General features: G+C 37.7%; 1 protein-coding gene across 1 annotated transcript in view; it reads right to left on the bottom strand.

Annotated features, from left to right (window-relative positions):
• Positions 1 to 24633, bottom strand: part of RYR2 (ryanodine receptor 2) — a 509874-nt gene that overhangs the window by 134091 nt on the left and 351150 nt on the right. The window contains exons 60-64 of the mRNA XM_027091861.1: positions 21507 to 21630; positions 20834 to 20949; positions 17464 to 17528; positions 14731 to 14852; positions 8041 to 8090 (exon numbers count right to left, since the gene is read on the bottom strand). Coding sequence (XP_026947662.1) covers positions 8041 to 8090; positions 14731 to 14852; positions 17464 to 17528; positions 20834 to 20949; positions 21507 to 21630 — 477 coding nt within the window. The remainder of the gene's footprint in view (positions 1 to 8040; positions 8091 to 14730; positions 14853 to 17463; positions 17529 to 20833; positions 20950 to 21506; positions 21631 to 24633) is intronic.

The following is a 24633-nucleotide window of genomic DNA, read 5'->3' as shown; positions in this document are numbered from 1 at the left end:
TGTGTGTGTGTGTGTGTGTGTGTGTGTGTGTGTGTGTGTGTGTGTGTAAGCATAAAAGGTACAAAATTAAAATCACAGCTCATACCTGAATCTAATAACAACATACAGCAAGCACTGGGTTTTTAAAAACATTGTTACCAATTCTCACAAAATAATACAACTCTCTAAATAATAAAAACAACAAAGCTAACGCTGTTAAGAGCCAAAATATCCTTCTTGTATCTTAATCCCAAAACCGTTTTGTGGTTTTTAATGTAAGATTTCTATAATTCAGGAGTTTTCAATGTCATCCAAAATTTGATATATCACGTACCACTTGTTTTATAATCTGATATATTGAGAATTCTCAGAATGTTAAGTTTCTCTCTTCTGGGAAAACAGTAACAGTCATTCTAATTTTTATTCTTCTTCTTTACTTTTTCTAGCATGGCTCTTGACACAATATCTCATTATATTTTCTTCTTTGAAGAAATGATTAATCTTGGAAAAATCCTTATTAATAACATGAAATAAAATTATGCTAGAAGATGCAAATTTCTCTCAAAATTATGAAGAGACAGAAATTGAAGGCTGTCAAAGATTTTATTACTTCTGAAGTCAGTGATATTGAAAAGAATAAAATTACTGAGTCCCTAACTTGGTGAGAAGTTTCAGTTAAACTTAGAATATATATTACATATTCTATTCATTTGTCTCAAAGTCAGGAAATTCTCTCAGAGTAATACGTTGAAATGAAAGAAGTATCTATCTCTCTAATACAATCTTCTGATATTATTTTCATTATTATTTTCAAATAATATTATATATTATTTTCATTCTGAGTCTGATAAGAATTAGGTTATTTATAGCAACTCTAATCCAGGAAACTCTTGCCTTTATCATACACACTGTCATAAAACTACAGAATCTTTAAGTTAGATAAGACCTTAAGGATCCTCTAGTGATGAATACCATACTCAAAATAGATAACCAACAAGGACGTACTGTATAGCACAGGGAACTCTGCTCAACATTCTGTAATAACCTAAATGAGAAAAGAATTTGAAAAAGAATAGATACATGTATATATATAACTGAATCACTTTGCTGTGCACCTGAAACTAACACAACATTGTTAATCAACTATACTCCAATATAAAATAAAAATTTTTTTAAAGTAGCAGATTGTGCTACTTATTTCTCCTATTTTCCTTGACTATCATCCATTTTATTTAACCTTCAGGCTTACTGACATAAAGTTATATATAATTTTCTAACAGATTGTGCTTTTTAAATTTAAACCATGACATTCTCAAAATAGTGACACGTTCAGTTCTCACACATGCACTATCCTCAGAGATTCTTAGTGCTTTAAATGACTTTCCTTTCATTATACGTGTCCTATTAAACAACACAAGCACAATGTGAACCTTTTTAGGGATAATACAAACACATACAGTCATTCCTCAGTATCTGCAGGGGATTGATTCCAAGACTCTCCCCCAACACCAAGAATCCAAGGATACTCAAGTCCCTTGTATAAAATGGCATAGTATTTGCATATAACCTACACACATCCTCCTTTATACTTTAAATTATCTCTAGATTACTTAAAATACATAATACAAAGTAAATGCTATGCACGTATTTTTGAAGGATGGCGATTTCAAGTGTTGTTTTCTGGAACTTTCTGGAATTTTTTAAAAAATATTTTTGATCCCCGATTGGTTGAATCCATGGATGCAGGGCCTGTGGATAAGGAGGGATGACTGTACTAATTTTCTAATGTCTCCTGATACAAGATAGCCCCTCATTTAAACACATGAAGAGGGTTTGGGGTTGGGGATAACAGAAGAGTCAACATAAACTTATTCCACTAATTTTTTCATCACGGAGAGATACCAATTGATAGAATTCACTATATTACTTTATTTACTATTAAAACTCTTTTAAAATTAACATTAAGATTTAGGTACCAGTTTAATCATTCATACTCGTCTAGAGGAAAAAACGAATACTTTAACAAGGCCTATTGTTTCATTTAAGCACATGATAATAATACTTGTCCAGTATTCCTGAAGCTAATGTGGGAGCTGTACTAATGATGTTCTAAGGTCACTGAGGTCAACCAGAAGGAATGTTGGAGTTTGAGGCTCATAATGTTGCAAAATGCTTGCTTTATTCCAGGCATTCCTAGGAATCTGTCTGTCATCAAATTTGGAAAGTCTCCAGTAAATCTGGGTGTCTCTAGACAATTAACTGTCTTGCTATGTTAAAAACTCACCAGAAAACAGGAAAGTAGAAAAGGCCTCTACCAAAATGTTCATTGCAGCTCTATTTACAATAACCAGGACATGGAAGCAACCTAAGTGTCTATCAACAGATGAATAGATGAAGAAGATGTGGCACATACATACAATGGAATATTACACAGCCATAAAAGGAACGAAACTGAGTTATTTGTAGTGAGGTGGATGGACCTAGAGACTGTCATACAGAGTGAAGTAAGTCAAAAAGAGAAAAACAAATACCGTATGCTCACACACATATATGGAATGTAAAAAAAAAATAAAAGGTCATGAAGAACCTAGGGGCAAGATGGGAATAAAGATGCAGACCTACTAGAGAATGGACTTGAGGATACGGGGAGGGGGAAGGGTAAGCTGGGACAAAGTGAGAGAGTGGCAAGGACATATATACACTACCAAACGTAAAATAGATAGCTAGTGGGAAGCAGCTGCATTGCATAGGGAGATCAGCTCGGTGCTTTGTGACTACCTAGAGGGGTGGGATCGGGAGGGTGGGAGGCAGGGAGATGCAAGAGGGAAGAGATATGGGGACATATGTATATGTATAACTGATTCACTTATAAAGCAGAAACTAACACACCATTGTAAAGCAATTATACTCCAATAAAGATGTTAAAAAAATATAAATTTTTTAAAAATTTAAAAATTGAAAAACAAAAACTCACCAGAAAACAGATAAGTAGAAAAAGCCTCTAAATGATAACTATTTTGTGCCAGCCTTCTCAAATAGTTCCTCGAACTGAAAGTATCATAGCTGGTAGACTTTAATGATTGTTTGAAAAGTCATTAATCATGTGTTACTTCCTTTTCAATGTAAGTGCCCTAAGTGTTTTCATGGACCACTTAAGGAATTTTTTAAAAATGTGATTCTCATAAACTATGACATAAGTGGATATTATATTTTTCCTAATATTCTCAAGGAAAAAAATGTAAAGTCTGGGTTATTCATGAATGTAAGAAAATTCAAATTGATAGCACTCATCTCATTGTAGTAAGCATCTGCTGACTTATCTATCTTCTCTGTTAGACTGTAGACTTCTTAAAGGTAGGACCTGGTTGGTTGATTAATTCAGTCATCAGATATTTATAAAAGAGCCACTATGCACCAGACTTCCTGCTGGGCTCTGAGGATACAAAAATAAGCCCTCGAAGGGCTGAGTTTTGGGCCAGAGAAAGAAGTTAATCTTGTAACATCATCAGTGAGATGAAGGAAAAGTAAGCAGAGCTATGAGAAAGTTATAATAGTAGAAGGAGAGAGTATAATCAGGGAGGTTGGGGATGGTTTTCCTGAGAGAATACTATTTGGGTTGAAATGTGAAGGATTAGTAGTTAACCCCATTGTGGGTGTGAGGGACTGGAGAGGGGCATGTGGTGTATGGGATCCCATCTCCGTCAGTAATTACAGCATGTGCAAAGGCCCTGGGCAGAAAGGAATACATTTTCATGAAGCAGAGAGAAGGCTGCTTAAGCTGAGGCATCATGAGGAAGTCAGAGCATGCTGGGAAATGAGGATGCAGGGGTACACAGGGGACAGACTATCAAACACTATGTGGCCAGATGAAGAATTCTGATCTTTACTACAGAGAAATGGGAAGCCACTGGCTCCACAGGAGTGTATTCAGTGATGAGACCATTTTGTTGTTCTGTTTTGGTTTTTGGTTGGGGAGGGGGAGAGATATGATTGCTTTGGGGCACAGTTTAGAAGGGCAAGAGGGAATTCTAAGAGAAGGGTGAGTATGTTTATGGAGGCATACAGGTAAGAGACACCTGTAGATTGGCATGGGGTGGTAGCAGCAGAGAGGGAAAGAAATCTGCACTTGTCTATCCTCACAGGCTAAGAGAATGTTCACACACAGCAGACACAAAACTGGTTATTGAAAGAATGCACAAAATGAATGTCATTAAGGCATTCGATTCATTTTCACATGTAAAAAGAAAGCCGTTAAGAAGTCTTGATACACACACACCTGTGCCACCATCACTATCCCTGCTGCAGCTCTGGTTAGCAGATTCTCTTTCCGCTGCAAATGACTGAAAGTCTAAAAATAGGCTATAATAGTAGGACTTAAGTATCCTCTAAATGCTTTAAAATTAGGCAGTTAGAAAGACAGAATTTTCACTTAGCATAAGTGGGCGAAAATGGTAGGATTAAAAGCAATATTTCGTTAGTCAATAATGTGTCCTTGAAAACGGCAAATGGGATCCTTATTCCTTGTCAACCTGCCTGCGTCTTACCCCATCCTGATTCTCCAAAATACAAGCGTGCACCAACTTGCAATCACAAGCATTTCAGAAGTCAAAAGGGAAGCCTAATATAAAATAGATGCTATCTTCCTTACTAATTTTTTCTATAAAGTATTTTAATAGATACCCCAGAACTACTGTTCTGTAGGGAATATGGCTTGTTCCCCTTTTTTAAAACCCTACCTTTTTCTAAGATAAAAGGAAATGGTTTACACACCTTCAAAAGAATATATGAGGAATAAAAACATGACTCATCTCTCTTTAATTCTTCGTGTGCTTCAACATAGAGAAAATATTTTAAAGTAGATAAAAGATATACATAAATATAGAAGTTCAAGTTTGGGGAATCCTCACTTTACATATCAGAAAAATTTCTGAACAGCTACAATCTGGCAGACACCTTGGAATAAATATTCCATTACTGATCATACTCAGCTCCCCACAACGACCACCACCAGGACAAGAATTTTGACTTTTGTTTTTTGTGTGTTTTTTGCGGTACGCGGGCCTCTCACTGTTGTGGCCTCTCCCGTTGTGGAGCACAGGCTCCGGACGGGCAGGCTCAGCAGCCATGGCTCACGGGCCCAGCCGCTCCACGGCATGTGGGATCTTCCCGGACCAGGGCACGAACCCGTGTCCCCTGCATCGGCAGGCGGACTCTCAACCACTGCGCCACCAGAGAAGCTCATCTAGTTTATTTTAATGCTTCCCTCTTGTCTCCAATCCCACCTTGCTGACATGTTTCTGGTTAATGTATCTCTTTCTGTATTTTTGCTCCTTGACACGAAGCCCAAGTATTTCTTTGTTAACCTCAACTTTCACTTCTGTCTTACTTTATTCTTAGGCTAGGTCATGAAACAATTTTTTGAACTAAGCACAGGAAAAACATTTTGATCATCAGTTAATGTCTGCCAGAATACAGAAAAAAAAATAATGTAAAGGCAGGGCGAAAGAAAAAATAAAAGAGATTAATATGTCTATGTATTTACAAAAGACCACTGTACATATGCTGTTAGGTCTCTCTCTCTTCAGGAAAATCCACAACGGTATAATTGATATATCAAAAAGTAAATACTTGGATTATACAACTTCTGCTTTGATCTGGAAATGGCTAGATTATAAAGGCTTCATGGCGCATGTATTTTAAATAACCAAGTTCCCTAGTTTAGTGCGTATGTAATTTGATTTATCTAAATAAAAGCTGTAGAAATAAGACTAAGAATACCTTAGATTTGAAAGCTGTACTGTTACAGTTTACATAGCACTTCAACATTCATCATGTCATATGAGATTTTATACATGCAATAGATCTCTAAAGTTAGTAGTTATTTTAATCTAGTTTAAAAATGAAAAAAACCCAAACAAACCAAAAAACAAAGGTTCAGAGAAGTTAAGTCCCTTGTCCAAATCATTCAGCTGGTTTAGTTGCAAATAGAGGACTTACATACAGGTTTTCTGATTCAAAGCCCATTATTCTCTCCAGGACATCATGTTAACATCTAAAACCACGCTGTAACTGTAACATGTAAAGTTTACGTGTCTAAGACTTAACATGCTAACACTTTGACAAGTCTGTATTAGAGTATGTTTGATTAATAAAAGCTTCTTGAAGTCTGTATTGTTTTACAGGCAAATGCCTAAGCAAATTTGAAACAATAATAAGACACTAGAATAATATAAAGACTGCATTAAAATATGCTTTTGAGATAAAGATACATAGTAGCTCTCCAATAAATTCCTGTTAAAAATAATAGTATTTAAAGGCAAAGGGATTTAACATGCAATGATTCCTAAATGAAATACAAGAATCACAGAGAGACGGAATGAATGTTAAAATCCAGTTCTTCTCCTCTGACTGGTATGACAAGTTATATTATGCATTTATCTTCAACTACTGAACCCTTAATATATTCAAAGGGAAAAGAGAGATTAAACAACAGGTACAATTAATACATGGTAATGGAAGTCTACATCAGTAGACCAGTAGATTAGTTTACATATCGTTCCTTTGCAGAGGGTTATAAATCGCAAAATGGCACAAGGCAGGCTTCTGGGATGCTGAAAATGTTCTGTGTCTCGACCTGAGAAAACGGGCAGATACATGTAAAATCTCATCAAGCTATGTCATCAAGCTGTTCTCAAGATCTGTGTACTCTGTCGTATATATGGAATGCCTCAAAAATTTTAAAAATAAAATTATAGCAAAACATAACATGGGAAACCTAGAAGTTAAAATAGGTAAGAAGCTAGAGAGAGCACAACAGCAAGTATTTTTATGGGGTCCCCATCAGAGCCTTCCTCTATCATGAGAAGGTTAAGGAGTATACAAAAGCTCTGTCTGAACAATTTTCATAGAAGTTTTTCTACGATGAAGAGAAGTCAAACAAAAGCCAGCCAACTTAGGAGAGCTTTCTGAAGACAATTTCCCCGTTAATTTTGGATAACTGAAACAATAATGCAAGAACTCAGGCAATTTATGAGAAATATATCTTAAAAACACCCAAATACTGGATAGAACAATATTAGAAAGCAAATAGAGCATTAAGTAGTCACATCCAGAAACTATCATTTCTCAAAAAATGTAAAGAATGTAAAAGTTATTTGCATATATATACACATACACACACGTACATGTACCTAGTTCTCAGCTTATCCACTGTGGCTTTTATAGAAATGACTTAATCCTTAGGTCTTCCTGTGAATGGAATGGGACTTATAACATCTCTATCAGTACACTCAATGTTTTCTTACTGCAGTCACCCCGACGCTGTCTCAAAACCTATAGAGCATTGAGCTAAAATTTGCCTTGGCAGTTACGAAGCCGGATGCAGGAAAGCGTAAGACATAAACTCTGCCGACTGCTATGAAGTCTTAAAGCCCCACGGCAAGGAGAGTCTGTGGAAAGTGAGTGACCGCCCTGCAAGGCTCTTTGAAAGCAAGTGTTTGGGAACATGACTTTCAGCTACGTGAATTCTCAGAAATGAACAAAAACTGACTACCATGGGGTGAGGGGTACTAGAAAAGTCGCTTTTGCCAAATCCAGGCCTCACTGTCTCTACTATGAAGCTCCAGTGTCTGGAATACAGTCGACATGCAAATCTGTAGTCAAGAGCATTAAAAGAGTGCAGTTAAAAATTGTTGGTGTATAACAGCTCATTACTTTACCTATAAGAGATAACCAAACACAAATTCAGAGGCCCAGTTTGGCTTCACCCCTCTGAAATAAAATATGGCAGAAGCTGCCATTTTCATTCATTTGGCCTTTAATAATATAACCTTTTGATTTTCAAGTGTGCTTTGGACTAGAATATAAAGTTACAGTCTTCAATTTCACCATAGGTAACGCTACTTATAAACAACCTTGAGGACCTTACCTTGGCCTATGACGACCATGCATCCAGCCATGCAAACATGCATTCATGCAACATAGCAGCACACAACACAGTGCAAAAATGGCAAAGAAAACCAAGTGATGGCCATGCTAGTATTTGTTCAAGGGTCTCCTTACCAAATAGTGAAATCCTATGCCTGACAAGAACTCCAAGTTTGCAGAATAGGCTGAAGACAAAAGAAAAACAAAAGAGAAAAGGGAAGAGGGGAAGGGAAGGTAGAAAAGACAGGGAGAAATTAAATTAAAATAAAACAAAAAAGAAGAAGAAGAAAAAAAGAAAAATAAACAGCTGATATATGAGCCGGAAAAAAGCAACATGATGTCACGCAGAAAGAATCAATTATCTGAGCAGAATGTGGAGTAAAGATATTAAAGAAAGAGTCTTTGAGTGCATATCTTTAACAAACATGGTTAAAAAAGCACATATTATAAGGAACCAAAAAAAAATTGAAAGCAAAGCTAATTAATATAAAAGCAATCTATATGAACCCCGTAAGAATATAACTACTAGAAAACCACAAGGAGAAAACTTTAATTTTATCTGCCCCAAAGTACTACTGAGGTTCTAGAAATTTGTTGTTATGGATATTATTTAACAATGGAAGTATGGTGCTTTGGGCATAAAATGTTTACTTTTAGTATGTTTTATCATTTGGCCTTTCCTTCTCCCTGACCTTGACCACACCCTTTACACATATACCAAAGCATCCAGTGAATCTGAACACAATGAACTAGAGAGAGAATTTAAACAACTGATAATCCCTCAGAGAAAAACGTTACAGATGTGATAACTTAAAGGGCTTCTAATGCTAATTCATGAGTTGAACATTTATTTCCTCTAGACTAAGTTCCTGGGTCTTCATGTCCTTCCTGGTGGTCACCAATGGGAGATTCCACATAAAGGGACCCAGCACTCAACATGATGGCATTGGTACGCACTAATGCTTGGATCACAGCCCAGAGCCTGGACAATACCCATTCTTGTCCTGTCACGCCTGTCACCAGGCAGTCTGGTGGCTTTCTTGCTGGGCCCTATTTTTAGGAACACTCAGTTTCATGCTATAATCTCTTCTAAACATCCCTCAGGATTCAGCTCAGACATGTTTACTCCAAGAAGCCTTTTCTAACACCACGTGTTCCTTCACTACTCCCAACCCAAGCTCAAAGAAGTCCCCTCCCAGCCAGGGGCCATCTGCAAATATCTACCAGGACACTTAACCTCCCATATTACAACTGACACTCTTTTCACTTCTATCCAACACTCTTCTGAACCCTCAGAGAGCACTGGTGGTCCACAGCCAGAACCTACCAAAGCTCTAACCTTGAAAATCCATTTGTACAGCACCCCCCCCACTCAGCTTGATTTTCCCAATCATGATGACAGCTATGTCCTCACTGCCCCATCCTCTCTTGCAAAGCTTTCCCATCACCAGCAGCGTGCAGATGTACACTCGTCAGGACTGGGGAGACAGGCTCTATGCCATGGAATCAATGGTGGCAACTGCTCACGGCAGAATGGGAGAAAGGAGTCAGGATCACTTTTATTACAGTGGACCACTTTTGTGGACCACTTTTATTACAGTAGGCTTTGGCCATCATCTCTCACTTCGGTAACAATGTGAAATAACGTATTGGTGAAAATTAATTATATAGGGCATGGGGTAGCTTTTCCAAGAAGACATTCATCTGCAAGTGCTTAAGTGACTTCGAGGTCTTGGGAAATCTCTTATCAGTGCTAAATATTTTTCAAACAATGATCTATTCAAGTAGATGTTAGACATAAGATTAGACATTAGCCCCCCCCCACCCCAGAGCAGCATTATTTATCTTTAGGCTATAATTGAAATGAACAAAGACAATAAAACAAAAGCAACTTTCTCCAGGTGCCCTCATTCACTGAGCTTTCTGTGTGTTAACAGGGATCTGTCTCCATGTAAAGAGTGATTACACCTTAGAATTGTACACACTTTGGATTCTTGGAATCTAGTCTATTTTAAGCGACATCTTTTACCTCTTACTCGCTGACACTCTCTAGTATCCAGAGTGAAACATTCTGCGATGATGTTGTATTTATAATACTAGGATTACGTTTTTAACCTATGAATTTGAATTATGAATTTATAATACTAGAATTATGTTTTAATCTAGACCCGGGGTGTTTTGCGGTGATAGGAAACAGAATTGCTCTGTATCCTGAGCACATTTATGTTGGAGAATCTCTCCGAAAAAAATGACTTCTTATGATATCAGCTGCTTCCTAACTCTAGGTGTTCCTAATTAGTAACAGATGTGCCACCAGAGAGACATACAGATATATAGAAAGCTAGGTCCTAATAAAAGACAAATCGTATCTCTCTCCCTTCCAGTGCCACCCTCTTTCAGGGTGTAGCTTCTGTGCAGACTCTAAGGTTTGATTATTATAAACTTTGGCCCGTAGTTTTTCTAAGGACAATTTCCATAATCCCGTTATCCCCTTTCTCTATATCCCTTCATTATTAACATTCTTAAGAATTCATTCTGCAGTTTCCTCCCTGACTCATTGCCTTGTGAGTTTGCTTTCCACCTCATCGCTCTCCTGAAAAACACTCTTTTGAAGTTCTCAGTACCCTCTAAGTAGCAAATCTAATAACCTCCTTTTCCATCTCCATCCTGGAGAGCTAGCTCTCCACAGTACTTGGCATCATTAACTACTTAAATCTGTGAAACTCTGGTTTCTGTTTTACAGTATTACTTCCCACTTCCTCTCTAATTAATTGTTCTCTCTATTCTTCAAAGATCCACTTCTGAAAACCCTGGAAAGGTAATAATTCTCCAAGTTTTGGTTCAGACCTTTCAGCTTCTCTCCGATTCTCCCTTAGTTTCATCTGCTTTCAGAGCTTCGAGCAGGAGATGGGTATAGATTATCCCCAAATATGTCATTTCTTGCCCTGATCTCTCCAACACCAAACACCTACTTCCCACTTTCTGCTGGATATCTCCAGCTGAATGACCTGTTAGTACTTTATCCTTCCATATGGTACCTCTTTAACCAAATTTAAACTCTTCTTCTCAAAACTAGTTCTTCTGAAGTTTCTTGTTTTCGCTAGTGAGACCAATATTGTTCCAACCACTCAGCACTGAAACTTCAGCCCCAGGTTGGCCTCCTCCTTTCTACTTGAGATAGGACTCATTCCCAAGGCATGCTTATCTTCCCTCTTCCGTGTTTCTCAGACGCAGCCCCTCTCTGCATTTACATCTCCTGCATTTACACTCCCAGCACTTTATATATGGCCCATTTACACTCATCACAACATAGTTCATGGTTAGCTCTATACGTATGTGTCTCCTCAGCTATCCTTTTAAGTCCATTAAAGTTGGGAACTGTGCTGTTGTATCTGTGTGTTTATCCTCAGACCTAGGACAGCACCTTGTACCCACGGGGCATTCAGAATACTTGCTGAACAAACCCACGGGTAGCACCACCTACTGGAAGCAGCACTTCTGTTACAAGAGCTTGCATCCCTGCCATAGCTCCTAACGCCTGCCATGGCTTCCCAGCCATGCTACTCTTATCAGTCCTACTTATGCTCCCAGACTGTCCTCATTCTTCTATTTAAAAAGCGTCAATGGCTTCTTAATGTTAATGAATTAAGTAAAAAGAATAAAGATATTTTGACAGTTACTCTCAATTACAGTGTTCCATCATGAACCTACATAACCTATATTTCTCCTAAATGACCAGTTTCTACGCTGTACGTTGTTATCTAAAAAATATACCTTTTTCTTAATCTCTGACCTACGTATTTTTTAAGATCAGCTTTGAATGTCATGACTTCCATAAATCTCTAGCCCACCCATACCCATCTAAGGGGTTCTTACTTTACTTTGACTCCTAGAGCACCGCTCAGCTTTCTGCTGCTGGAACAATATTTATTCCCATACACTTAGCCACTGTCACGTATACTCCTGGAGTGCAGATGCCCCATCTCACTCACCTCTGTGGACAGGAGAATATTGACTGTAGACAGGAAATGCTCGATACCTAATTTCTAGTACCAGGAGGTCTCTAAACAACTAATGGGAACAACCTGGTTTTAACTGTGGAGAAATTAATTTAGATCCACATAACTACTGCTACACCCAACTGTTAAATACAAATTAAAACGATCATGGCAATGCTCATCACGTGTATACAGGTATGTTTGTTTATTCACAGTAGCAGGGCCAGTTCTTTTTTTAAACCTGTTTTATCGTATTTGTTACGTATTTTACTCATTGAAGTAATATTTAACTGAAGTAGTAAGAAATCAGAGATTTACAAATTTCAGTGATTCCGTTTCAACATGCCAAACAAATTATTTAATTTGTCTTTGTTAATGTGATAGTGATGGTGGTTGTTTTAAAACATATCTTTATGATTATTAAAGTAAGATTTTTTCATTTTAAAAACTTGGAAAACACATAAAAATAGTAATATAAAATCTACAATGCACTACCTAAAGAAAACCACCATTAACATTAAATTTATTCCTTACCAGTACTTTTCTATACATAAAAATTTACGTTCTTTTAAAAAATCCAAATCAATACTATTTGAACAAATGTTTTATTTTTTAAGTGATAATTTTCCTAAGTTATCATGTATTTGTACCCATCACCATTTTAATGACTGGACAACATGTACCATAACTTATTTACCATCACTTTATTCATTTTTCAACTCTGATTTTTTTCTGAGGATAAATTCTAGCTATGTTTGGCATTAAAGTACTGTGAAGAAATCAGTTACTTCTGTTGTTATGTCTCTCATTCCTGTGTGTTGGAATGTTAATGGCATACATTAAATTTTAATGGCATACATTCCCTTTTGCGGAAGTGCTAGTGGGAGAAGTAAAACTTACCAACCCTCTTTCCAAGAAGTGAAGAAAAAAATTGAAGATGAAATCATTAAAAACTGGGGCAGTGTTATTAAAGGCCCCAAAACTACATCAACGGAGGCTAGCACAGAATCGTGATGTTCTTCTGATTTCTTCTATGAGGGATATAGTTGGTAAAGGAGAATTAGTTACTTCTGTAGTTAGTGAACAGTTCTTAGAGTAAAACTGAAAAATGAATGGCGAAAACAAGACACAATAAAAGGGGAAGGGAAAGAGCAGAGCTTGCATAATTTTTTTTCATTTTTTTCCCTATATTCTCCAACTATATTTTGATTTATGTTAATGAATGTGATTAAATTAACAACACCCTCTAGGAACAAAGTTTCTGTTACAAAAGGTTAACTGGCCAGGAAAGACTAGGAGACTTTGCAGTAGCCTTGGTTCCATAGTGTTTAATGATAACTTGGTGTTGCGGCATTTTCCAGCTACTGTGAGCACTCACCATCCACAGGGGAACAATGGGGCCAGTGGTGTGGATGAGTGCGCGTGTGAAATGAGGAGAGATGGGTCTCTCTCTCCCCTAGGGAAGGCGGAAGGAAGGCCACGCCATAGTGGGGAAGGGGAGGGGGTTATCTGCATCTTGGAAAGTTGCTCTTCCTTCCCTTTCCTTCTGGTAACACAGTTGGTGGAAACAAAGTGAGTTACTGGAATGGATTCTCTGTTATTTTAACTGTCATCCATTTTATCAAATTCACAGGAAGCTTTATTATTTGAAGAAGTTTGGAAACATTTTTAATGCTGCTGCAATCTTACATCACATGATTGGCTATCTACCTGTTGGTAGACAACCAATTAGACAATAAATTTGAGTAAAGAGATAAGCTTAAGATCCCACCCCCAGTGCTATGCCCCGCAGGAATCTTACTTCCTCTGAACCCTCTGGGAACAGTCTATATTCAATGTCATCTCACCCTGTCCAATAGGCTGATACTGCACTGCCATTCAACATACCATTAAAGTCAAGTCTATGCTATGAATCTAAAATTGCTCTAGAAAAAGTCTTAATAAAAAAGAGGTTTGTTTCCCAGGCAAGCCTCTGATGACAGATCCACAGATACTGTGAAATGATAAATGCATATTCTTTTAAGATGTTAAACTTGTGATAATACGGCTAAACAGCAATAGATAACTAAAAAATGTCAAGACCAAGGAAAGCCTGTATTCTACTTTATACAGGGTACTCATTTTTATAGAAAGTTTTTTCAAATACAATCTAAAAGTTGGTTTGGACTCCTGTGCAATGTAATACAGAAGAAGGCTTTCTCAGTAATTGATTCTCATGTATACTAAGTGCTGGCAGAATTTTGAGGACTCAAACTTGAAATCCTCAGCAGAATCACAAATAAATCTCCAAAGAATACTTGGGTTTAAAGAGAAATAAGAAAGCACTGCTAGGATGCTGGCTTGACTGGTGTGAGCAGAAAACTTTAAAAAGTATATATGTTTACTTCATTTTATCCCAAGGTGGCTCATAATTTTTTAAAATTTAAAGTTATAATTTCTGAAAATGAGATTCTGCTGAAAAATACAGGCTGGCAAAAACATTCGATTTGAATACATTTTCAGGAATCCAATGTTAAAAAGTATCATTTAACAAAAAATACGAATGCACTGTTGCCTCTCCAGCCTCTACTTGTGGATTCTGCATTGGGTATTTCGTTCCTTCTACTCAGCATTACATTTAGCAGTAAAATATAAGAAAACTCAACACCTAGAACACATGTATTAACTTGCCAAAACCATCCTTCTCATAGTGTTTGATTCCAAGGGGCCAGGGGCCGGGGAACATGGGTGGGAACTCTTCGCGTGATCCTGCTTCAAGAACCTGAGATGCTCGTTCTCAAAAGGAAATGCACTTAAACAACAGTCTTTATTTTTCATAGCTATTTACCTAGTCACCATTTCTTTCTCTTTGTTTGATGCATGTCCTCCAGAACACAGAGGTCTGCTGGCTGCAGATAAGAAGTATAAACGATGGTTTTTGAAATACTGATCAATTAAAGGAAGAACAACCTGAAAGAAAGGAAAAGAAAACAGATCTACACAGTGGACTCTTCCGGGGGATGAATGAGTGCTGAGTTTTTAGAGCAGCCAGAGTTCTGTCCACATGCAGTAAGTCCCCCATAGCCACAGCCATGCCAGTCAGCACCATTTCAAAGTACGCCTCTCATAAGTCTCACTCTGCTGTCTCCAGTCCCTATGTGTGTGTGTGTGTGTGTGTGTGTGTGTGCGCATGTGTGTAATTATAAAAAAAACACATCAGATTTTCAATGGTTTGAAATTAGCCTCAATATTTTCTCAAAATGAAACAGTCTTAATATTTTCACATCATGCAGTTCCGTGCCTGAAAGGTTCAGAAATAATCAGTGATGACCTTCTACTGAGTCTCTACCATGTCTGAGGATTGTAACTGACATGCTATCATTTCATGTATCCCAATAACCACTCTGTACGGTAGCGGCCATCATCCCTGATTTCTAGGTATTAAATTGAGATGTAGAAAGTGAATGATTTACTCAGAGTCACATTGCCGCTTACCTACCTGCACAAAGCTCTTACCTGGCCTCTGTCAAAGCCCACCTCCCGATTCTGCCCTCTAATCCTGATGGCTGTTGGCCAATTCCTCCCCCTCCTCCGTCCACAGGCTTTGTACCTGCCATTCACTCTGTCTGAGATGCTCTCCCCACACCCCATAACCCACTCACTTCACTCCTCCTGCAGGCCTCAGCGCAGTGGCACTTCATCAGATAAGCCTTTGCTGGCCTGTCAACTAGATAAACTCCCTGCATCCTCTGGTCTTTGAACATCAGTTGCAATTTTATATTTTATATGTATGATTTTTGGGGTTAGTCTCTCTCCCTAAGAGTCTCTAAGGCACACAAGAGAAAGAAACATTTCTGGGTTTGTTTCCCATTAAAGCCCTCTCCTGGCCTCTATGACTACTGCTTGCTCTGTTTCATTTACCACTGATGCACCAGCGCTTAGGACCTTGTTGCAAGCCTGTAGCAAGCGCTAGATAAATATTTGTTGAATAAATAAATGAAAAAAGTAATAATAACTGGCATTACCAGGATTTAGACTCAAGTCTGTCTAAATACATTTTTCCCCTCCAAGGTAGGTATATTTTTTAATAGGAATACAAAAGCTTTTAGTGATCTTCCTAGGAAGTGGTGACACTGCCTGAACTTAGTGATTGACATATAATAGGTTCTCAATAAATATGTGAATGAATGAATCATCGACTTAGTAGAAATTAAGCCACATTAGGCATGCATCTGCAAACAAAATCACTAGGGGCGCTGCGTGCACAGGCAATGAAATACAAGAATGTATTTTAAACGTGTGATTAGAGGCCATGAATACAGCACTTCTGATCACGGGTTCTCAAGGGCGATTACATCCTAGCAGAACAGATAACCAGCAATGTGCAGCCCAAGACAGACTTCAGAGGACTGATACAGATTTGGGGTGCAAGACTGAGTGGAAAGAAAAGACAAGAGAAATCTCCCTTACAGTAAAGGGTACAATTCTGAAAACATATAATAGAAACCAAATATTAATCAGTCAAAATAATACGTCATTTTTTCCTGTTTTTTTGTTTTTTTTGGTACGCGGGCCTCTCACTGTTGTGGCCTCTCCCTTTGCGGAGCAGAGGCTCCGGACGCGCAGGCTCAGCAGCCATGGCTCACGGGCCCAGCCGCTCCGCGGCATGTGGGATCTTCCCGGACTGGGGCACGAACCCATGTCCCCTGCATCGGCAGGCAGACTCTCAACCACTGCGCCACCAGGGAAGCCCATAATATGTCATTTTGTAAATGACCTATAACCACCAAATGCAAGTACTTTGAGAGGAAATGGGCGGAAATCATTAGGTCTTCGGGTTAACTAAAACATATTGTAAATAGGAAAGCTTCCCAAGGGCATTCTGTCTTTGTGCTAGTGAATCTCCAGGACATAATTCCATGCATGGCACAGACTAGGCTCAGAGTAAACACTGAGTACGTGAATGGACCCAATGTGGACACTCTGCAACTCTTCATCTCCTTCCCGTACTGGCTGGAGTGTGCACACAGCAAATTCTTGATAAATTCGTATTAAACGGAATAAATAAAAATCATGGGATATACTCTAAATATGAGCAGTTGATCCTCTCTGAGCCTCAGTTTTCCTCTTCTGAGTAGGATTCAGGTCCCACAAGGATTCTATAGTATAGGTTCTTATAACATACCCACTGATAAATTAACTCATGCTTTTCCTCTATAACAAAGAAATATTCATCTAAAAATTTTAAATCAGAACAATATTCAAATGTTAGGAAATAGATGTTTCTCCTTTATGTCATAGGATAAAGCCAAAAAAGAGAACTTTGAGTCAGACTTCACGGAGGATAAAGTCATTTGAGAAGTACGGTACGGAGAGCAGAGCGAGTTAAAGCATGACCAAAGGTGCTGGGAGCACATTTATCCCACGTGATCCATGCAGTTATTTTCATGCCACAGAATATTTAGTTAGAGTAGAATTCACATTTGTAGACAAGTGCATTCCATAAAGAGGCAACGATCTAAAGAGTATATCTGGTAAACAAACATATTGAAGGAAATACAGGATGGACTGTATACTGTACTTTAGCAAAGAACTTGATTTCTTGTTCATAAGGGAAGTGTTCTCCTTTGCTTCTGCTGCCACCATCTGTAGACATGAAGAGTTTTTAGGTACATGTTGCACTTCAAACATTGCAAGATATTCACCCCAAATGCTAAGTTTAGAACACATTGCTAAATGCGTTACCCCACTAAACCGAATACAAAAATATAAAGGCTAACTTCAGTTGTGTAATTTAAAAAAAGATTAAAAACATACCCAAATCAAAATTAAAAAGCTCTTGAGACAGCCCATACATGTGGTTACAAGCACAAACATACTGGTGTAGCTTTGAGATCTGATTGACAAGTAGGGAGGAAACTGGAATAAAGTAAAAATCCCACAATTTTAGCAGGAAAATCCCACATTCTCTTTCAGTAAGAAAGAAGCTCCCTGGGGTGAGAAAAGTGAGTGGGAAATAAGTAAACGTAATTTGTTAGATTTTAACAGGGACCTCTAAATAAAGACAGTGACTTCTTGGTGTGACTGCAAGTTACAGCCTTTAATATTAATATACCAGTGGAAAAATTTCAGGAAGCCAGTGCCTGTGATGACGGGGAGGACCACAGCTGTAATACTAGGTTGGAAAATGAACATTCTGCTAAAGAATAAAAAAGTTCACCGGTGTCAAAAGATAATTTCCATAAGCAAAGCAAAAAGCCCTGGATTTTCCCCATGGTGTAGAAAATGAGTTCAAGGCTAAGAACTGATTGACTGAATGCGTTTAGCTTAGAAGGTGGCCTTTCCTACCTCCCTCATGCATATAAAGGAGGTTTCATACATATAAAAGAGGTAGCAATAAACTATAATAACCACGATGCTATGCAGAATAGATTGGAGAGCTAAGAATTTCAGAACTGGATATAAGGTTTCAGTAAAATCTGTAAGCAGAGCTTCCATATTTTATAAGAATCAAACTGACTTTTGCTTGAAAAAGTTCTTTGGCACATAGAAATATAAACAATTTGAAATACACTTTATTAAATCTTAAGCATAAATTCAGGATAACTTTTAGAGAACTTAGGTAATACTTTGTAAAATCAGACAGTGCTCTTCCCATGAATAAGTAAAAGAAAATAATGGCTTTTCAATGCTTGCGAATTTCAATTTCTTCTAAATCACTTTTGCGCTAAAACTCTCTCAAGCATATTATGCAGAATGGCTGGATCCACCTAAGGGACCTTCTCATATAAACGTTATTGAGACAGAAATTTGTACCTATCTAAATCTGCTAACATTTCAAAGAACTAAATAGGACATATCTTTCCTTTCATTATATATTTTAACAAAAATGCCTCTGTAGAAAATGTGAAAAGATTTGGAGAGAGTATGATCTGTGATGTAATACAAAACTTCAAAAAAGGCACAGGCATATTCTTACCATCACCATGAGTCTATGTTTAAGAATGAATATATTAAAGATGTGTTGCAAAGGCAATAAAGTGTAAGATAAAAGAAGACGGTATTACAGAAATTTTGCTTTTTAGTAATAATGAAAAATGAAAATGAAAACAAATGATCGTGTAGACAATCTCAACTCTGCTTCTCCTCTTGACAGAATTCTTGTACATAATTTGCCCTGCCAAAGCCACCTGAAAATGGAACAGGTAACATCAGCAATTGTAAAAAAAAAAAAACTAATTTTGTTGGGCTCTATATTAATCTAACCTTATTTCTCCCCAGAATTCTGTTCATAATACCTTCTCTATCCTATAGAAAGAAAGAAATGTGTGAAGTGGGTGAATCTGCCCTGTAGTTAGCTTCTCAGCACTCCTTACACACAAACGCTGTCCTAGGAGGTTTATTCAGAAACTTGAATATAATGTGAATAACGCAAAGCCTAAACACATTTTACCCTTCAAAGTTCTGTTTCTGCTACCCATACATAAGCAAAAACTTTGCTTATTCCCTTTCCAAACGATCACTCTTTATTCCCTCTTCTCCTCTCTCATCAAAAAAAAAAAAAAAACGCTGGATCCCAGAGCTGCTACTCATACAGATACTTTTAAATGTGGATTAGAAATGTCAACACTTAACTTTGTGCATAAAAGCTTCAAAAGTTCACCATGGCCTCATGCTTGTTCTTTGGTCAAATTTCATTCAGACTAATTTGGCTACTAGTCAAGGTGACTATCATATTTAAAAAAATATATTGTTGGATGAGTTACAAAGAGACTGCATATTATAGATTAGTTTGTATAACTGGCCTTTATGATAAAGATGGTTAAGAGAGGAAAAATATAGCATTTGTACTGTAGCTAAAGAGGCAGGTGGAAAAAGAGGGAGGTTCTTTAAGAGAATGATGCTTAAGTAGAAAATCTCTAATCATATTGGGGATCCAGGGGCCAGGAACAAGAAAATACCAGAGCTCGAATTTCTATAAACTTTAATCTGATGCTGTGCTGAAAACTAATATAAATCCTAAGAAAACAGCAGCAAAAAAAGCCCTTGGTTAGGAGGGGTCTGTTGCTGATGTATCACTAAGGGATCTAGGACTATGGGCCCCAAGGAAAGGGGCTGAAAACAGAAAGAATGAGGGTTAAAAAACCAAAACAAAAACAGAAAGAGAACCTTAAAACTGGAAAAGAAAACAAGAAGATGCACCACCAGCAGAGCACACTGCCTTTCAAAAAGGACCACACTCTACTCCTTTATATCCCAATACCAACCAGTGGCTGGAAGGGGATCTGACACAAAGGTGAGTAACTGACAACTTGAATTTTAATTCAACAATGCTGAGGATAAACACAAAATAAGAGAAGTGAGAGGAGGCTGTCTTGATGATCTGTTCTGAATCTTAGATTTAAAATAAGGAGTTCTTTTTGTACTTAAATGGCACTGAGCCAGATGGGGAAGAGGTCTTTCCTTTTACTCTAAGAGAATAATCAAGTATTCTGTATTGCAGATACTCTAATATAAATGTGTAACGCTGCACAGGCTAAACTCAAGGCCTTTACATTGTCTAGAAATTTGGAGAATCCATAGAGTTTTAGTTTAGTTTTTTTTTAAGAGCAGAGAAATTAATTTCATAAGGAAAGATTTAAGTGTACCTTAAAATCTGATGTCCATCCAATGTATCTTTCAAAATGAAAAATCAATGCCAATAAACATTTTAAGGAGAAAAGTATTACATGTTAGATTTTTCTTAAGTTCTCAAAATTTACCCATCCTTAAAAATGAGTTTGCCTATTGACTTTTAGACTCAAATTAGTATTATGATGGGTAGAAAGTGTTTATACCATCCGGGAGCAGGCCACAAGCATCCCAGTAGTCTATGCTGTTCTATCTCCTGATGTTGTAAATGTTAAGAATAACAAAAACTGGGCGGTTAGTAATAGGACTATGGTACCTACCAAACTCCAGGATATACTGGTGGGCTTCGTCCACATAGCGAATGAGTTGCTGAAGGAAACTATAGGCAAATCGTTTCTCAATAGAAGGAGTGTCCAATTCCAGGTCCTTGAATCCTCTAGAAAAGCAAAAAGGAAAAATGGAAACCAACATCTACAAAGACTGTTAGAAGGTAAGGTAAAAACAGAATATATTTTGTTAAATACCTATATAGAGAGAAGTATATTTAACATTTTACATATAGCAATATATAGATGGGTATAGATACACACACACAGATACAGATAAATTTGCAAGGTTAGCTAATATTCTTGTAGGTAAAAACAAAAAAGATTTAATTTATAAAAAATACTTTGCACCTGATATAAAAGTGTACTAAGTAACTATTACTATGTAATAAAATGTTGCATTTAGAAAAACAGAGTGTCATGTTTGCCTAGTGATTTTGCCTAAATGATGGATGGGGACTTAACATAAGAAGTGTAAGGAACCCAATTATGTGGCACAACAGCTAAGGGCATTAATGTTTCTGACACGTATATTTTGAACATACTAAATAGTAGCTCTAAGATTTAAAGAGATCACTGAGTTCATTTTCAGCCTTAAATCTGATAGGGATATTTAAATATTCAGTCTTATAACGAGAATGTGTAACTGGAGTAGGTGTACTTTTACCTGGATACAGCATAGCCATTGATCTGCAGGAACTTGAGGATGTCCTGTGCTTTTTCCCTATCCTTGGCTTTCTCTTTGGCTGTCAGTGTATCATAGGGTACCAGCAGGGGATGGTTTCCACCTCCTAAGAGGATGTCAAGACAGGAACACAGCATAGTAATTAGAAAATAATGTGAAATGAGATACGGCTGCATGTATAATAGGACTGCACTACAGAACTTCTGGTGTCCTCCACTTATACACAGGATATATAGGACTCATATAAGACTTCCCTCTCTCGTGCCTTTAATGCTCCAATTAATTGAGGAAACCTGTTCAAAAAAGACTGTGCTTATGCCTTCTAAGAGGCAATTAAAACATGAACATACAGGCATTTGTAATTTCAAATGCCAATGACATCTGTAGTCACACAAGAAAGGAAAAGAAGCTGTGTTCTCCTCTCCACTGGAACTCCAAATGCAGAGTGTATTTATGCACCAAAACATGCACAGCTGGATCCAGTGAAATTACAGGCATGTTGCAAGCAATATGCTTCATTTGCCACCACACAGAGAGAAAAGAAAAAAATGTCTTAAATATGGAATTTTTACTATGCCTCCCAGATCAGAGAGTACTTCATGGTCACATCTTTCTACATATACAAAACCCATACTTAGACTGCAGGTACAAGTTGATTGCTCTTAAATATCTAATAAAAGTAACATATGTACTTGATTCAGACTTTTGGCAAGAACCTAGGTTTCTACTATACCTCTTCTGGTAAGAAATACTAAAAGCATTCTTTGAGATTTGAAAATTCTGGGAAGCATTTAAACTTAAAAAAACGGATAAAAAGAAAACAATTTATAAAATTATAAATTTTATAAAAGTTTTTGTAAAAATTATAAAAATTTCAAAAAATGCACTGGTAATTCCAGATGTTAAGATTTGATACAGGGAAGGCTATTAAAGCAGCAGCAACATGCATAGCGTAGTATGTCCCAAATTTAAAGTTTACAAAACACATATAGGAATATATTTTATGCGGGATGCTGAAATTCCTTGAAATACAACTGCTAAGGGAACACCAGAAAAAAACAACTATTTTGTTTGAATTATGATGACAACATAGAGACTATTAAATCCCTGTCCGATGGGGTTAAGCCAGGAGCTCCCCAAACAATCATAAATATTGAATCGGTCCCACACAAGAAATACGCAGACAAAAAGACAAAGGAGAAAATGCCATGCTCTCCTAGCGCTTGCTTTGACTGAGAGCGCCATCTACAGAAATGCAATCACGCACTGAACCTTCTGACCATTAGGTGACACTATACACCACAAATGCAGAGGGAGAGTCGGGAACTACCACGTTAACACGAAGCATATTAAGAAGCCATCAGTAATTTTACAGTATGATACAATTAGTAATGTAATATAATACACTTGTCAGTAGAATACAATTCTCATGTGATACTAAGAAACATTTTGTGGACAGCAAGAAGGATATAGAATCAACTACTAAGCCCACTGAGAACAAATTTGACTTCTATCATAATCACAGATAGAATTTAAAAGCATATTTTATGAAAAAATTTATGAAGCAAACATTTAATCATGCTGCGGTCATAACCTATTTAGAAATTCCACTATTGCATGTAGTTCTTTATTCCTAGAGAAACTGGCAACTTAATTTGTAATCCACAATGATCTGCGGGGGGAGGTCAGACACTAATAGGTTACTTTGGGAAGGGTGAGGGGCAAGGGGGGGGGTGGGGAAGAGGGAAAGAGAGAAAGAGAGAGAGAGAATGAATAAAGCCTAAACTTTAAAAATCCTAAGAACGCAAAGTACGCTCTGACTCTAAAACCCTTCAGCACTAGATAGGGTGGGTTCTTTGAAGTCAGCCAACAGACTGGAAATGATGTCCTTTGCTGTGCCACTCAGCTAATGGCAGTGTGACTACCTTGATCTTGCCTATTTACAACATGAGTATAGATACTATGTGGAAGGGAGGTAAAGAAACGAGCTAAACCTGAGAGGTGAATAAATACGCAGGAATTCCTAGGACTCTGCCTCAGACATACCGCCTGGCTTGTGTACTCATGCATGCTAAAGGGTCAAAATTGTTTTGACACCAGCACTGTCCTTAGTGACAGATCATTGCAGCCCAAAATATGTGGTAGTGGGGAAAGAAGAATAAAAAGAAATGCTAGTTCTTTACATTTTTCACTAATTGGGGAGCATGGATAATATTTCTTGGACTCTCACTCCTTTTTTCTATTCATGACATACTCCTTAAACTGCCTGATTTCCCCCAAACTCTGCTAGCTTCTTAAAGTAGACTGAGAAGGCACTGAGGAACAGACAACCTGGGTGAGCAAAAGAGGAAATTTTCTCCCGGTTTTTCTAAAGCAGATTCATCTTCTGCACATAGATGTAGGGATGGTAAAAGAGCCCTGAGCCCTGGATGGGGCTGAAACAAAAGTGGGCAGGTTTGGCACTGACTCTCTTAGTTGTCCAAGTGTCTAAATGACTAAATGGCTATTTCAAGTCATTTCCTTATTCCTGACTTCCTGGCTTCTCTCTTCTCTCCTGCTGTTTCTGTCTCTTTCCTATTGTTTTTCAATGTCTCTCTCTCTCTCTCTCTCTCTCTCTCTCTCTCTCACACACACACACACACACACACACACAGACACACACACACACACACACACAGACACACACACACACACACACACCATAGGTACTAAGACATGCAGTAGGTGACAGGCCTCTCCCACACTCCCACCCGCAGAGTTGTCAGGACACAAGTTGGCTGTCAAAGTCTCCAGGAGAGGGAGCACATTGGAGAAAAGACACCTGCAGCTTCTGTCCTAAAACTGTCCACAGTCTCAAGCCTTTCTGGTTCCAAGAATCATTTCTCCTTCCTTTAGCCCCAATAACTTAAAAACCAAGATCCAGTGCTATATATTTCAAAACCTTTCCTATTGGCCTGCTGTTTTAGTGCCAAACAATTCCCTTTCTCCTTTGAAAGGGTAGCCTTCATGGGGTAAGAATACTAATTTCACCACCTCACCTTTCAGCCTTTGCTCCAACTATGCTTGTCTCCCCCCTACACAGTACGAATTTGGACCAGTACAAGCTGGA

The sequence above is a fragment of the Aethalodelphis obliquidens genome, unplaced genomic scaffold, assembly GCF_003676395.1.
Source record: "Aethalodelphis obliquidens isolate GAN/ISIS:26980383/991018 unplaced genomic scaffold, ASM367639v1 scaffold73, whole genome shotgun sequence".
Classification (NCBI taxonomy): domain Eukaryota; kingdom Metazoa; phylum Chordata; class Mammalia; order Artiodactyla; family Delphinidae; genus Aethalodelphis; species Aethalodelphis obliquidens.
The sequence above is the reverse complement of the archived record's forward strand: the minus strand, read 5'-3'. Positions and strand labels throughout refer to the sequence as shown.